Raw genomic sequence first — 17,020 nt, 5'->3', positions numbered from 1 at the left:
TTTGATTGAAAGGTTGAGACGTTGAGCATTTTTTGTGGTTTTGATGAGTTGAACGGTTATAACCCGAGGGTATTTAACACAATCAAATATGGATCAGATCCGCTACATATCGACCGATCTGCCATGGATCTGATCTGCAGAATCCGTGGCAGATCGGTCGATATGTGGCGAATCTGATCCGCAAGCAGATATTTCTAGTATTGTTTTATATTATTTCTTATTATAAAATATATTATTTTTAAAAATATATTAATTTTAAAAATATATATCTTATCATGTTATTTCTTATTAAAAAATTGTTGATAACACAAACATTTTACTTTTTAAAAATATTTTTAAAAAAAATATATTATCAAAAATATATTTTATCATGTTATATCTTATTATAAAAATATATTATTTTTAAAAATATATATTTTATCATGTTATTTCTTATTAAAAAATTTTAGATAACACAAACATTTTATTAATAATTATTCATAATAATACAAACATTTTATTCATAGTTTCTCAAATAGCGTACATATCATCCTAAATAAACTGGCTCTTGAGTTTGCACTCGCCAAGTTTCCCTTATTCGCAAATACTCTTTTATACGATCTTCGTACAAAGACTTCCATTCGTGTGCCGCCTCATTGCCGTATCCTTCCCATTGACGTGCTGGTAGCAGCACAGGGAAATTCCCTTCTAATTGTATGTTGAGCCAATGATGATCTTTATCATTTAGCTATCACTAGAATTTGAGATTGTGGTTCCGGACTCATTCTCATAGGGAAGTAACTCTCACTGGAAGTCAGATGGAGATTGATTAAAACAAAATCATACGTTTGAGCCACTACATGTCCGTGCCCAGGTATCGTAAACCAGCTACTCTTTTGCTGGAATAAAGCAGACGTCGAGTAGTCTAGCGAATCACGAACCGTGTCATAATTACCGGTTGTCTCGTAGTCTAACATGTGCCTCCACCAAGACTGGTTAGTGTCCATCTCATTCCTCATGCGTGCTCTAATGTTCTTCTAGTCTACTTGACGCATGCCTAAACCGAGAGCGATTGCTCGGAAACCGCAATTACCATCTGGCTTTACATCGCTTATTCCTGAGATGAACGGGAATGCCCAGGTGGGAATGAAGTGCTTATACTTTTCTATGCTTGGGACGTGCTTTGGGTTACGCAGTAATGGGAAACCAAGGTTGGTTGCGGTCTGTTTCTTTTTCGATGAGCGTTTCGGTGGTTTAGGTATCTTAAACCGGGGCTGAGACTGAGACTGGGAACGCGCAAAAGAATGGGTGGGGGTTTCGGGTGTTGGTTCCCGTGACAGGGAGGGGGCGTACGAGCTGTGTCTGTGGGGATCAAATGACGGGGAAGGGGCGTACGAGCTCTGTCTGTGGGGATCAAATGACGGGGATGGGGCGTAGTAGGTGTGTCTGTAAGGATCAGTTGATGGGGACGGGGAATACGAGCTGTGTATGTAAGGATCAGTTGACGGGGATGGGGAGTATGAGCTGTGTCTGTGGGGATCAAATGACGGGGACGGGGAGTACGAGCTCTGTCTAGGGGTTTTTTTTGGCTTGTTGGTTTAGATTTGGACGCCCCCAAGGGTCGTCTTGTTTCTCAGGCTCCTCCTTGTTTGATTTCCCAGGAAAAAACATACATTATCTTTGAGAGTAGACCTTTTTTTTTGCATTCGGTTGTTTAGTCCTAGAACTTATTTTTTCACATCTTCTAGTTCCGCTTCATAGTCTGGTTCTTCGTATCGAACAAACGTCGGACTGAAATCGAGCTTTCTCCAAAAGGGGTCTATGTCTTTTCTGGATCCAACCAGTTGTCGCGAATATAATACCAAGCCTTTTTTTTGCATTCGGTTGCTTAGTCCTAGAACTTATCTTTGTATGGATCCAACTAGTTGTCGCGAATATAATACCAAGCCTCTACAAACAAATAAAAAAACAAATTAGGCAATGTACAACTAGAATCTAAAATCATGTGTATATACGGGAAAAAGACTTACCACGTCTGTCGTGCCCAGCTAACGTTGCTTCTATTTGACCGTAGTTGTAGTCGTACATAGATTTTGTTGGAGACTCGTACAGTACTTTCCACCAGTAAGAGAAGGATTCAAAGATATCTTGTAGGTTCCCTGGACTGATCACACGAGATATCCCGATATACACAGGTGCGGAATCCCTGTGTAGATCGTTACGGACGTAGAATGTTAGCTCACGAACACACGTACACACGATACGAACAATCACACGTTATATTGATAACTCGAACCGTGTTACTTACAGACTCACGTCAATAGACTTACTGAATTACAACCAACTCGATCAACTAAACTCTCTAACGACTGATTCACGATTAACCCGTAAACAGTAAACAGAAAACAATATAAATACACGACAACTTCGCCTCAGGCGAAGTTGTCTATAACTTCGCTCGTTCAACAAGTTCGCCTAGGCGAACTTGTCAACAACTTCGCTTGGTTAACAAGTTCGCCTAAGCGAACTTGTCAACAACTTCGCTTCTAAACAAACAATTACATAAACAATATTACAGACTCGATTACAGACATTAGACATATGAACTACTGACATCTATGCACCAACAGACTCCCCCTTGGTAGTAGCTTCATATCTTGATCTATGCACCAACAGACTCCCCCTTGGCAGTAGCTTCATATCTTGATCTTTCAGCTCTTGTCTCGTAATCCTGTATCTTCAAGCGTGCACTCCTTCTCTAACACACACCGTGACTACTCGCTGATATTTCCTTGCTTCATCCTTCCAAGCAGGAATATAGAATATCTTCTTTTCATTCAACACTTGCAAATCAGCTTTCGATAAGTTAACAAGATGCATCGGGTCATACACCCTCAGCACTTCTTGTTCATCTTCGTCTTCCATCACGGCTTCAGCAGTCTGGCAATCAACGTACCACCATTTTAGATTCTTCAACACATCTTGAGGCATATTCTTCATTGGAACCTCCTTGATGCATCGGATCGGTTTGTACTTCATCACCATCCATGGCTTGCCATCTGCTCTCAATCCCCTTTCTGTATCCTCCACGAGCTTTCCCTTCTGTGGCTTTAATAGTTCAAACTTCTTTTCTTTTATGCCTTCTTTCCATACAATCTTCTCAATCATTCTTGCCATATTGTTGTCACTTCTGTTTATCAGGCCCAACCTGGCCAAATCCTTCACCTCGCATTCCGGCAACGTATTGAGAGATCTCAACATTCTCTTGAAGTATTGAATACCATCATAACGCTTCACCACAAACAGTTTTATCTGTTCATCATAAATCCAACAGATAATTCCTTTCTTCGACTCAGCATAGCCTTTGATGTTATTACTTTTCTTGAACATGGCTGGAACAGCAGGCTTCTTGGTCTTGATAAACCAATGAGCACAGCCTTCCTTCCACCTAGGCTGCTCCTCCCACTCAGTCTCATTCATCTCAGCACTCACGTCGGCTTTCTCTACATCAGGGATCTCGTGTTCAACGTTTTCTTCTACTATCTCCCCCTCTTCTATCCCACTCTCAATCACAATCTGCTCACCGATCTTCTCAGTCATATCACTCGGCAGCACATCTTCATCGAACAACACCTCATCACTGAACATGTCATCGTCAAGCTCTTTCAGTGCATCAATCACGTCATCCTCAACTAACACCACATCATCACCAGAACCACCAGCCACGTCAGTAGACTCCCCCTCAGCTGTGGAAGTACCAAGAGCTTGAGAAGTTCTTGGCAGCTCACCACCTGCATCTTTGATGCGTTGGGATCATCGTCACGGTCATTCCTCTTCTTCGTTCTGAGCTCGTCGCCCTTACAGCTCATCTCCCCCTGAGATGCCAAGAACTCCTTCAAGGCATCTATGATTTTCCCATGCTCAACCAGGAGGGATGCCTGTAGTTGATTTGCTTCCACTAGGCTTTGAATAGTCTTCGACTGCTCTGCTACGATCCGCTCTAGTGAAGCTATTCTTTCTGAATCTGAAGTAGGCGAAGGCGAGACTCCAGAAGCAGGCGTAACCGCAGGTGGTATCATACCTGATAACCCTGCAGCAGTAACGACCGTTGACTCCACAAAACGAGCAGCTACCACCGATTGAGTAAGCGTTGGAGGTGGTAGTGATACGATCTCCGGAGTCGACGTCTGGATGGTAGTGGTGGATGGAATGCCAGCCGTTGATGTAGCCACTACGGGAACATCCGCAGCGCTTGTACTTGTCACCTGTACAGAAGAAGGAACAATGGACATACCAGACAGTGCGGCCGAAGCAAATCGTACAGTCCTTGAAGTCTCTCCAGCTCCCATGCCAGCACCTGTCCTCTCCCGTCTTGATCTTCTAATCAGCTTATGTATGTCTTCTTCTTCTTCCGACTCGTCATCATCCTCCGTTCTCTTCCTCTTCCCAATCGTTCTCTCTCTAGACACCATCAACCGTCTCCCCTCATTCATAATCTCATCCAAATCGGAGTCAGCCATCGACGTAGCTGCTCTAGTCATACTCACACCCAAACTTTGTGCAGCTGAGACTTGCACCTCTTCAACTTGATCCATGTCAAAATAGCCTTGACCTCCAAAAACAGCGTCAAGGTCTATATCCTCAGCAGCAGACACAACAGGCACAGCAGGAGCAGGAACAGCTTGAGTTGCTCTTGCCTGTTGCGGTTGAGGATCTCTGAACTCGTCCCCACCAGCAGGAACATACTCTGGGTTGATTAAAAACCCAAATAGAGGAGTATGCCTGGGAACACGTTCAGGGTTGCTCCTCGCACTTGACGTGCGGCATTGAGCAAAGATACGTTTGCTCACTGATTCGACGTATCTGATCGGGCGTCTCTGAGGTAGAGCCGGAGCCACATGGTTCAATATCATCTGTAAAAAACGTGGGTACATGATGAACCGCTCCCGAGACATCGCCCTTCTTTGCCTATCAATCTCGTAGAAGACCATTTGACTGAAACTATAACGCTTGTTATAGGTCAGTGCAGTCATGGCAGACTGCATGGTCGCACCCATACCATCTGTGCCCTCCTTCCTCCCCGACATGCACACAATCATAACGTGCATGAGGAAGCGCCACTGATCTAGAAGGAAACCCTTCCTCCTCTGGGTATCTCCTAATGGACCAGAGTAGCCCATTCGAAGAAACGCTCCATCACGGAAAGGAGCGACAAACTCAGTTGGATCGTCTCGAGTCTCCTCTCCAAACCGTAGTGCCACCCGGATCTGTTCAGAATTGAACTGAACTTGTTGATTGTTCACCGTAGCTCGCATGACCGGGGGCTCAACACGGCAGTCGTATTCAACCGTCTGCCAGAAGTCTTCGATATTCGGCAGAGATATCGGCAGAGTGTTGGTGATCGCATGAAAAATCCTCGAGCGCAGGAGAAAGGTAATAATCTCGCGATAGTCATCCACACCGCTCGCCTCCGGGTCAAGAGTGATGTACATATTGTGACCCGGGAAAAATTGTCTCTGATTGTCACCATCATCTCCTCCTGCACCACCAGCACCAGCTATCGCAGCCATATCTGCAACAAACTAACCAAGTTAGAACGACACAAAGACGTAGCACAAGTTTGCTTTGTTACCATGAGCGAAGTTGTGATAAACTCTGTATAGGCGAAGTTAAAGTTGAGGCGAAGTTGGGAACAACTTCGCTTCAGCTTTAAGTTCGTCTAATCAATATAAGTAAAAATGATCTAGGCGAAGTTAAAGTTAACTTCGCCTCATCACAACATCGCCTCAAGCGAATTTAAGTGTCAGGCGAAGTTACGGATAACTTCGCCTCAGGCGAACTTAAGCTTCGGGCGAAGTTACGGATAACTTCGCCTCAGGCGAACTTAAGCTCCAGGCGAAGTTACGGATAACTTCGCCTAAACCCTAACTTCGCCTGAATCTGAACCGGCGACAGTGAGATTCATGGAACAACGTGCAGTTGATGATTCGGATAGTTTAGACGATTAATAACTCTTAACCACAAGTTTTAAGGACATGTTGACGATCAGTATAGTGTTCAACACGTAAAAACATAGGTTATGAAAATCGGTTTCAAAACCGATGGTTCGAGGTTAATAACCGGGTAGAAACGACCCTTGATTAGCATCAAAGAACTTGTAATATATGAGAAAACAACATCTCGAACCTTTGATCGTTGAGAAAATCGGAATAAATAACACGTAATCGAGGTTAATAACAAGTTCGCCGGAGAATAGTGTGACTGTGGATATGTTCGCTGATATTAATGGAAAAATTGACTGTTGAAAATCCTTTTATATGGGCGGAGTTATACAGGCGAAGTTACGGATAACTTCGCCTAGGCGAAGTTAACCACAACTTCGCCTGTTCAACAACATCGCCTATATATTTACAAAATCAAACCTTATAATTTTAACAATTTTCCAATTAAGTTATAAAACTTTCCTAGAAGAAATAAATGACATGATCAATTCTAAGTAACCAGTTAATAAATCATAAAACTATCTAAGTACAAAAACTTAAAAAATTTAAAGTATAAGGGATCAAATTTCAGTCTCGATAGGGACTGCTACGTTTTAGAAAAGATCCGAACAAGAATCATACTAAGTAAGTGACTGTCACATAGATCCGTGTTTAGCTGTATTATGACATATAGAGACAGGTTGTAAGCAGGTATAACTTAAAGTGGTTTTCATCGTTTCTGTGATACGAGTTATATTCAATTAAGCCTCAAAATTTAAGTGGGCAACAACTCAGAAATATTGATGCCTCCTATCTATCCTCAAAGCGTATTTGGCTTTCCCCAAGTCACCCCGAATTGACTTCGACCCATAGTGTCTGATTAAACATGTATGTACTCTTCTTCTGGTTCCCGTTCTTCTTCTTACTCTAAGATAGAGAAGTCATGATTTTATCATCACTAATATGTTTCAATAACTCCAAATATATATATATATATATATATATATATATATATATATATATATATTTTTTTTTATTTTTTTTTGAACAAACATAGACTTCAAAGTAGAAATTTACTGCAAGTCCCGAATCTGGATCACTGCAGTATCTTGAAACGCAATCTTCACGGGAATCAGAACACACATGGGCTCGTGTATGAGTGGGTAATCGCTTTTCTGCCTATCATTCGGAAAGATATATATGAAGACACGCAAAACTCTTAAGGAGTTTCCACGTAGAATCAAGTAAAATTAGTTTGTATCACGTCTACTTTTACGCACCATAAAAAGTTACCATGACATACAATTGCTGTCCTAAAGCCTTTCAAGCCTAATAACTTCACTAGTTAAGCACACAAAGTTAGTATTTCTATCATTTTCCAAGGTTGGATCAATTTTCTGTTAAACATAGCTAACGAACTTCTTACGAAGTAACAGACTTGAAAAGTAATTTCATTTCCCTTAAAAAATTTAACATTTAAACAAAAATCGCCCCGACCAAAACAAAGTCTTCAGGTAAACGGCTATCCCGAAGATCCAATGGATCAGCTGGACCGACCACATACTAGTATGTGTCATTCAAACTAAGTATGATCGACTAATTTTAAGCGAAAGAAAGAAAAACTCAGCATAAACCGCCCCGGTCACTATCAGTAATCTGGTTAATGGCTATCCTCAAAATCTACAAGTAGAAAATGAGGACCAAAACATATCCGAAGACAAGTCCTTCAAACTAATGTAACCGACATAATTTTAAGCGATTAGTGACCTTTTTTTTTTTTTTTTTTTTTTTTGAATAAATAAACAAGACAAACATGGTTACTCGGGATTGATCATCCCATTCAGTTCAATAAGGTTTTGAAATCTGGATTTGTCAAACGCTTTAGTGTATAAATCAGCGAAATTATCAAGCGTATCCACCTTTTCAAGAATTATCAGTTTCTTCTCAGCACAATCCCGTATGAAATGATGATGTATGTCAATGTGTTTAGTTTTACTATGTTTCACGGGATTGTTAGTTACTGAGATAGCAGCTGTGTTATCAATGCAAATAGGAGTAAGTAAGAAATTCAGACCATAGTCGCGCAGCTGTTGTTGTATCCAAAGAACCTGAGAGCAGCAGTTGGATGCAGCCATGTATTCTGCCTCACAGGTTGAGATTGCGACTGAAGTCTGCTTCTTGCATTGCCACGACACCAATCTGCCACCAAGAAACTGACAACCTCCGGTTGTTGACTTCCGACTCTGATTGCACCCTCCATAATCAGAGTCTGTGTAAGCGACCAGCTCCAAGTCTCCTCCTCTCGGGTACCACAACCCCAGCTTCGGCTTACCCTTGAGATACCGCAGTATCCTCTTTGCACCTTTCAAATGAGATTCTTTTGGATTTGCCTGAAAACGTGCACAAAGACAAACAGCAAACATTATATCAGGCCTTGATGCAGTTAAGTACATTAAAGAACCTATTATTGCCCGATATTGAGTTGGGTCCACATCTGCATCATCGTCTACTTCAGCACCCAATTTGTGATTGATGCAGATTGGAGTATCATATGGAGAACAGTCCTCCATCTTGAAGCGCTTGAGCACATCATGAACATACTTCGTCTGATGAATGAACATCCCGTCCTTCCTCTGATCAACCTGCAATCCTAGAAAGAAAGTTAGTTCACCCATAGCACTCATTTCAAACCTTTTCTTCATGACGGCTTCAAACTCCTGACACATGGAGACTTTTGATGCAGCAAATATAATGTCATCCATGTATACTTGAACCAGCAGGATGTCGCTTCCATCTCTTTTGAAGAACAACGTGCTATCAATTTTCCCTCTTTCAAAACCATTCTCGAGCAAGTAATCCGATAAAGTTGCATACCAGGCACGAGGTGCCTGATGTAGTCCATACAACGCCTTGCTCAACCTGTACACGTGATCTGGATAGTCTGGGTCAGGAAAACCCGGAGGTTGCTCAACATACACAACCTCATCAACTTTCCCATTCAAAAACGCACTCTACACATCTAGCTGAAACACCTTCATCTTTTCATAAGCAGCAAACGCCAAAAACAATCTTATGGCTTCCAATCTGGCGACAGGAGCGAACACTTCGTTATAATCAATCCCCTCTTGTTGATTAAAACCCTTCACGACAAGCCTCGCCTTGTTTCTTATAATGATCCCCTTATCATCTCTCTTGCACTTGAACACCCATTTTGTGCCTATCGCATGCACATTTTTTGGTTTTTCAACCAAAGTCCAAACTTCCATCTTCTCGAATTGAGCCAACTCTTCTTGCATGGCCTCGACCCACGAGCTGTCCTTTAAAGCCATTTGATAATTTTTCGGTTCAATCTGGCTTATAAAACAGGTATACATGCATTCATCGATTATTCCTGTCTCCTTAATGCTTGTATAAACACAGGTATGTTCATTCAAGCTACTTCTCGTTTGTACACCTGAGGACACATCACCAATCACATTATCCAGAGGGTGATCTTTATGAATTCTCGTGGTCGGAACAGAACCGACATGCAAATTATCTTCCAAATTAGAAGAGATCTCATCAATGGTTGTTTCATGCTGAGAGTGAAAAGGATTGATAAATTCTTCTTCAGTTGAGGCAGCAGGGGTACCGATAGTGTTTGATGAGGAAGGTTGACATTTTTCAATCGGCGGTCTTTGCAATAGATTTTCTTCCTCATCGAGTATCATCTTCGTCGCAGCTCTTTCTTCTTCTTCAGAAATCTCCAAATCCGGTACGTTAAACGACTTAAAAAGCTTAACATAGTCGAAAAGCTCAGCAGGTCCATTGCTAGGTTTTGGCGGTTGGTAACTTGTGATGTCAGTGTTACACACCACCTCCACCTTGCAGGTCGAAGTATTGAAGACACGCCTGTTGGGTGTACCAACAACATAACCGACTAATATTCCTTCATCGGCTACTTCTCCAAATTTCGAATTTGTCTTCAAGATCGAACAAGGAGACCTGAATGGTTCAAGACCACTCAAATTGGGCTTCCTTCCATGCATAAGCTTGTAACAAGTTTTACCAAGTCTCTTAACGGTTAACACCCTATTCAGAACATAGCAGGCTGTAGCAACCGCTTCAGCCCAGAACATCACAGGAAGCTTCGAATCTGCCAGCATAGTCCTGGCTCCTTCAATTAAAGTTCGGTTCTTCCTTTCAGCCACTCCATTCTGTTCCGGAGTATACGGAGCGCTGTATTGATGTTCAATTCCTTTCTGAAGACAGAAGATCTCCATTTCAAAATTCTTGAACTCTGTCCCATTGTCACTTCTGATGAACTTAACTGTTTTACTCATGACGTTCTCAACTTTGGTAATCAAATTCTTCACCATTTGAGCCGTCTCATCTTTCGATTTCAGAAAATATACCCACGAATATCGCGAGTAGTCATCAGTGATCACCAAGCAGTAAGATGTACCTCCTAGACTTTTTACATTCACTGGACCGAAGAGATCCATGTGAAGCAGTTCTAGAGTACTGGCAATAGAGTTGACCTTCTTGGTGAGATGGGATTTCTTGTGTTGCTTTCCCTTCTTGCATGCAATACATTTGTCTTCAAAGTTAAAACTTTTCAAGGGAACGCCCATCACAAGCCCATTTTTGACAATGTGGTTCATCTTTCGAAGATGAATGTGCCCCATCCTCCTGTGCCATAGTTCGGATTCTGATTCGCTTGCTTTCGTCATTAAACATGATTCTCCCGAGGCCATTTCAGTAGACCTCATATCCATCACATATGTATTTGTATCACGTGGAGCTGTCATCACTATCCACTCGTCTGGTATCTGAAAACCAGGCTTCAACACGATCGCCTCATTCTTCGTGAAATGAACAGTATACTCCTTATCACAAATCTGCGACACACTCAGCAGATTGTGCTTCAGCTCTTCTACAAAATTCACATTCTCAAGTGTCATCTTCCCATTGGACACCGTACCTTTTCCCGTAATTCTTCCTCCACTTTCACCAGCAAAACTAACTCTCGCTCCCTGAACAGGTTTTAAGTCGTGTAACAAATATTTGTTACCCGTCATGTGCCGGGAACAACCGCTATCTACAATCCAAAGACTGTGGGCAGCCCTGTTCAACTGTTCCTGCACAATAAAGCAAAGGATTAGAATCTAGGGACCCAAGACCAATTGGTCTTGGATCTATACATCCCGTAATTCTGCTTTCCAAAGTTAGCATTTGGATAATTCCTGTCAGTCCTATTAGGAAATCTCCTTGGAAATTGAGTGTGAGGCCTTCCAAACCTATGTGTATTGAAAGTATTATATCTTACGGTTTGGTGATTAGCATTGTAAAACTGAGGTTTGTTTCTTTGAAAACCTGGATTAGATACATTTTGAACCTTTGAAGGGTTTTCATTTTTAAAATTACCATTAAGCTTATGCTCAGTTTTAATAGGCCTCACGCCTCTGAATTTCGGCGTCAGAGGACAATCTGCAACAAGATGTCCTAACTTATTACATCTAAAACAACACCTATACTCCATTTTCTTCTCAAAGGTTGTTTTGGATGTCGAGGCAGTGTTACCGGCCGTTCGTCTCACATAAGGTGGGACGTACGGGTTGAGTGGAGTATTCTTTTTAGAAGTTTTATCTTTTTCTCCACCAGTGGGTAACACTACCTTCTCTTTTGTCTTACCCGATTCGGACAGCTTATCCGAATCCGATGAGACTGGACTCGTAACAGAAATATTTACACTTGAAACAGGCGAACTCGTTTCGCCACTACTAACACTTGGTTCTGAACTCGTAACCTTGATTGGAGCTGTCTGAGGAACTTCAAAATCAGCAGATTTCTGAACACTAGGGTTAAAAGTGTAATTGTGGTTATACGGTGGTGGAACCTCGTGATAACCAATTCCTCCTCTCTTTGTAGAGGTACCTTGATCACTGACAAGGTGATCAAGAATAGCTGAGGAATTTCTGAACTGTTCTAGTTTTCGGTTCAGTTTCACCACTTTCACCTGGTGGTCAGCAATCTGCTTTTCTCGTTCAGCAATCAGTTTAGTCTTTTCTTCTAAAACCTCATAACTTAGATCAATTACTTCAATTTTTTCAGCAAGTTTAGTTTTTAAGCTTTTAACATCTTTTTCACATGCTTTAATTTTAACTTTGTAACTGTTTTCTCTTACTTTTGTGAAGTGATGATCTTCTTTAAGAGTTTTAAATTCAGCATCTAAACGAACATACTGATCAGTTATGGTAGCAAGTTGCTCAGACAAATTTTCACATTTAGTACACAAAGATTTAGAACTTACCTCGGAGATTTGATCATTGTTATCTGCCATGAAAGCTTTTTCCTTACCAGTAGCTTTCTCTTCTCCGGTAGTCTTCTCACGTTCTTCATTCTCAACCTTAGCCATATTTGCCTGTTCACTAGATTCATTCAAATGCAGGTTCCAGTTGTATTCACCTGCTTCTCTGGACAGCATGGCATTGACTTCCTTAGTACTTCCAGTGTGCTGTGCAGACCGGCCCTGACCACGTTCAACTCTCTCGTTTCTGCAATCTTTGGCAAAGTGCCCGTTTTGTTGACAGTTATAGCACCTCACCTTAGACTTGTCGAACCCTGGCCTGCCACCAACGAACTTTCTCCCCGTCTTTCTCATGAACTTCTTCACTCTCCTCACTATCATGGCCATCTGCCATTGTAAATCCATTTCCTCCAGATCATCAGCATCGATCTGGTCGTAGTCTTCATCTAGCATCGCTGGATCAACCACCTTTCCTTGAATGTAGTTTTCATAAGAAGCAATAAATGAAGCATAGAGGCCAAACTGCTCTTCAGCAGATTTGACGCTCATTGGCATTTTAGAGTAATTATTGCTTGAGGAACTTGAAGATCCACTACTCTGGCTTGCTGTCTGTTGAGTACCACTTGATCCACCCGTAACAAAGCAAACATCCCCATTTGTGTTTACTGACACATGCCCCTCCTGTGAAGAATTGGCACCCGACTCACCTTTCGAGTAGTAGGCGGCAGAGTCAGTCTTTGAACTTGTATTGGAGTTCACTTTCGCACCGTACATGCCCGGATCTTGAACCTGATCCATAGATGTTTCTTTTCTTACCATATTAAGCTCAAAAGTTCTGAGCTTGTTGACCGCGGTTTCAAGATCATAAGTAGAGAAGTCCTTGTCTTCTCTCATCAGTACAGTATACATCTCCCATTTTGGTGGGAGAGCATCGAGAAGTTTCTCCACAATCTCTTCTTCTCGGTATGAAATGGAGTAGTTATTCAATTCAGTCATTAGATGATAATATCGAGTGATAATATCATCAAGAGATTCGTTCTTCAAGTACTTAAAGACTGAAAATTGAGTCTTGAGTAACTTTATCTTTGAGGCCCGAATGCCTACATTTCCTTCGAATCTGCTCTCAAGAGCTTCCCAAAGCTCTCTAGCTGATGTATACTTTCTGAAAGTATGGAGGATCTCCTGTGGAAGAGCCATTGTGATTGCAGCATGAGCCTTGCTTTCGGCTTCATACATCTTCTTCTCCTCTTCTTCCATTTTACTGTATTTCTTGATTTGGTCTCGACCCTCATACTCCATGATCGGTGGAATATATCCATCTTGGATGCATACCCACATTTTCGCATCCTGGTACTTAACGTATTGGATGAACCGATCCTTCCACGCGACAAAATCGGTTCCCTTCAGCAATCTTGGGGCCTTTGTGGCTGACCCCGCTTCAACTTCCATCTTGACAAGCTCCGAAATGTTGATCGACGACATCCTTCTTGAAGACTAAGAAACCCGAAAAATTCTGAAAAGGCCGAAGTTAAAAAATTTCTTCGAAACAGTACTGTAGGCGAAGTTAAGGATAACTTCGCTTAAGTAATAACTTCGCTGGATTCGTCTTAAATTCGCGTGACTGAGCGAAGTTGAGAATAACTTCGCTTAGGGTAAGCGAACTTAGAAAGTAAGCGAACTTGAAGAGAACTTCGCTGAACTAGGCGAACTTGATGAGAACTTCGCTGAGTTAGGCGAAGTTAATGAGGTAGGCGAAGTTGTGAATAACTTCGCTTCTCCTTATATCTTCGCTGAAACCCTACGAATCCTGACGGCAACTTCGCCTGATGAACAGCAACTTCGCCTGACGAACTGAAACTTTCTGCAGATCTGAAAAACGGATTTTAACGACGATTTTGAAGGTTTAATGGCTTGAACACACTGGTAGGAGGCTAGAATGAGCAAAAACACCACAAACTCGTCCCGGTAATACCCGAAATGGAGCGAATTCTACACCCGCGTGAATATCCCGAACCACACAATCGAGCAACTGCTCTGATACCAATTGTAGGTTCCCTGGACGGATCACACGAGATATCCTGATATACACAGGTGCGGAATCCCTGTGTAGATCGTTACGGACGTAGAATGTTAGCTCACGAACACACGTACACACGATACGATCACACGTTATATTGATAACTCGAACCGTGTTACTTACAGACTCACGTCAATAGACTTACTGAATTACAACCAACTCGATCAACTAAACTCTCTAACGACTGATTCACGATTAACCCGTAAACAGTAAACAGAAAACAATATAAATACACGACAACTTCGCCTCAGGCGAAGTTGTCTATAACTTCGCTCGTTCAACAAGTTCGCCTAGGCGAACTTGTCAACAACTTCGCTTCTAAACAAACAATTACATAAACAATATTACAGACTCGATTACAGACATTAGACATATGAACTACTGACATCTATGCACCAACATATCTGTCTGAAAAAGACTCTTATGTTTTTTCTTTATATTCTGTGTGATGTGCCACCTAAAAAGATTTTTGGTAGCTTCGGGAAAGACTGTTTCACAGGATTTCATCAAGGCTTGGTCCTTGTCAGTCAGGATCACATGCGGCTCCCTACAATCGCCGAGCATGTCTTTAAGTTGTTCCAGGGCCCATGTGAAGTTACACTATTGTTCCCTAAAGATAACCGCGTGCGCAATACAGAAAGACTTTAATTTCGACGTCACACCAACAAACTGAACAAATGGCCACTTGTACATGTTGGTGTTGTACGTCGTGTCAATTAACAAAAAATCTTGGAACGCACGCCACATGGTATGCGACTTCTCATGACAAAAGAAAACATTCTCCATCCTGTTGGTGGAAGGATTCTCCAATGTGTAAAAGGTAAACCCATGGGCTTGAAGAAAGTTTTCGAGTACCTACGTTGGGTTTAACAAAAAATTACTAAATATTACAAATATTCCTATTAAATATCAGTATTATAATAAAAATAATATAATAAAATAATATTATAAATAATATTCTTATTAAATCTTACAGAATATATATATTTTATATATGATAAAACCAAATAATATATATTAAAAAGAGTTTTACAAAATAATAATATTCTTACAAAAGTACCTGCACGGGGGTGTCACCAGTTTTATCTTGGTCATCAACGAGCTTTACGACGTTTTTTATGTCCCTAGTAATACATTTGTTATCGGGAAAGCGTTCCTTTATGGCTGCCTTAATTTTTGTAGGCCTCAGACCTTGTCTATGTAACATCGCAACCATATCAATTTCCTCGTCGGTCAGTTTCCTTATAGCCTGGTGCCCCTCCTCAAACAGAACAGGATCGTGGTTGTGCGTCTCGTTGACAACCTCTAGCTTCCAACAATCACCTGCCGCGTCGTACCTCCCGACAAGTTTAAATGGACAACCCATTTTAATACTCCCGGTAAGCCTCACCATTGCCTTGAGTTTTGGTTCCCCACCTCGGTTGCATACAAGTTCAACACTTTTGTTCCTTGAAAGTTGGACAGAGATAACACAACCATGCTCCCCTCCTGTTTTCTTAACCCAATACACCAACTCATCAAGAGAATTAAAATACTGATATCAAGCAATGTATATGAAGTAATATTTAGTAACGTGTTGAAAAAGAATAATAATAAGTTTAAAAAAAACATAGGTCATACATTATCAGTTACATAAGAAAATGGCGTCTCCCGTATGTAATGATCACCACCATCATCATCATCATCATCATCAACAACATCATCATCATCATCAACATCGTCATCGCCTCCTTCGCCGTGAGCCTCTTGAATGCCATCAACGACGTTGCTCGTGACTGTTCTTGACATGTATGGTTGCTCTCCTAAAGGTAACTAGTACAAATTCCGAGTTCCGTAATACGGACCGTCTACATGTAACTGCTGCGAAGACTGACCATAAGGCTCCTCGAGTCTGGCATCATATGTATTCGGCGATGTCCTATTATCCTCCGGCCAGGAAAGGTGACTACCGCCGTATATGATATACCCCTGATAAAATATATTGGCAACGTATAATATTTAAAAAATAACTAACGCGCTATTGTACTATATAAATACACTAAATAACCTGTTCAAGATTTGGTAAGTCGTACTGCTCGATATTTGCATAGCCCGGCTCATGGTTCGAGTTTGGAAGTTCATTCAAATCTGGCAAGCCCGACTGCTCCGGCTGATCGTTATATGTAGGGGTGTTCAAAACCGGATATCCGGAGTTTTGGATATCCGAACTTCGGATATCCGAACATTTCGGATAGTGGATTTCACTATCCGAATCCGTATCCGAAATTTCGGATATCCGAATTTCGGATATCCGAAATTTCGGATATCCGTTCGGATAGTAAATCGGATATCCGAAATATGGAAAGAAAACTGCTCCAAATTAAAATTAGATATAAAACAATCCAACTTTATAATCAATATATAACAAATCAACAAAATTTGAATATTTTATAAACAAATCTAATAAACACCTATATTAAAATTACTTGGAACATCATCTTCAGAAACTCAAAACAGAACACTACCATTGGAGACTTGGATCACCATCAAAGGGACGAACACCGGATGTTGGAGAAGGAAGTGAGGGCCGAGAAGAGCGATGGAGTTGGAGACTAGGTGAGAAGGAGAGGCGAACGGCCGCCGCTATCCACCACCGCCGTCCATCAGTCATCAGAGGCGGCGAGGAGAGCCGGGGAGCCGGAGAAATAGAAGATA

The 17,020-nt window shown here is 41.5% G+C and overlaps 1 protein-coding gene across 1 annotated transcript; it reads right to left on the bottom strand.

Annotated features, from left to right (window-relative positions):
- Window positions 1-14,926: 14,926 nt before the first annotated feature.
- On the bottom strand, window positions 14,927-16,114 carry LOC143622612 (protein FAR1-RELATED SEQUENCE 5-like). Its single transcript, XM_077093707.1, has 3 exons — window positions 16,025-16,114; window positions 15,387-15,860; window positions 14,927-15,181 (listed from the first exon to the last, which is right to left on the bottom strand). Exons 1-3 carry the CDS (start codon window positions 16,112-16,114, stop codon window positions 14,927-14,929), a joined length of 819 nt encoding a protein of 272 aa, XP_076949822.1.
- Between the last annotated feature and the right edge of the window lie 906 nt (window positions 16,115-17,020).

Source organism: Bidens hawaiensis, unplaced genomic scaffold (assembly GCF_021521415.1).
Source record: "Bidens hawaiensis isolate Kalapana, Puna unplaced genomic scaffold, B.hawaiensis_p1.1 tig00003237_1, whole genome shotgun sequence".
NCBI classification, from domain to species: Eukaryota; Viridiplantae; Streptophyta; class Magnoliopsida; order Asterales; family Asteraceae; genus Bidens; species Bidens hawaiensis.
The sequence above is the reverse complement of the archived record's forward strand: the minus strand, read 5'-3'. Positions and strand labels throughout refer to the sequence as shown.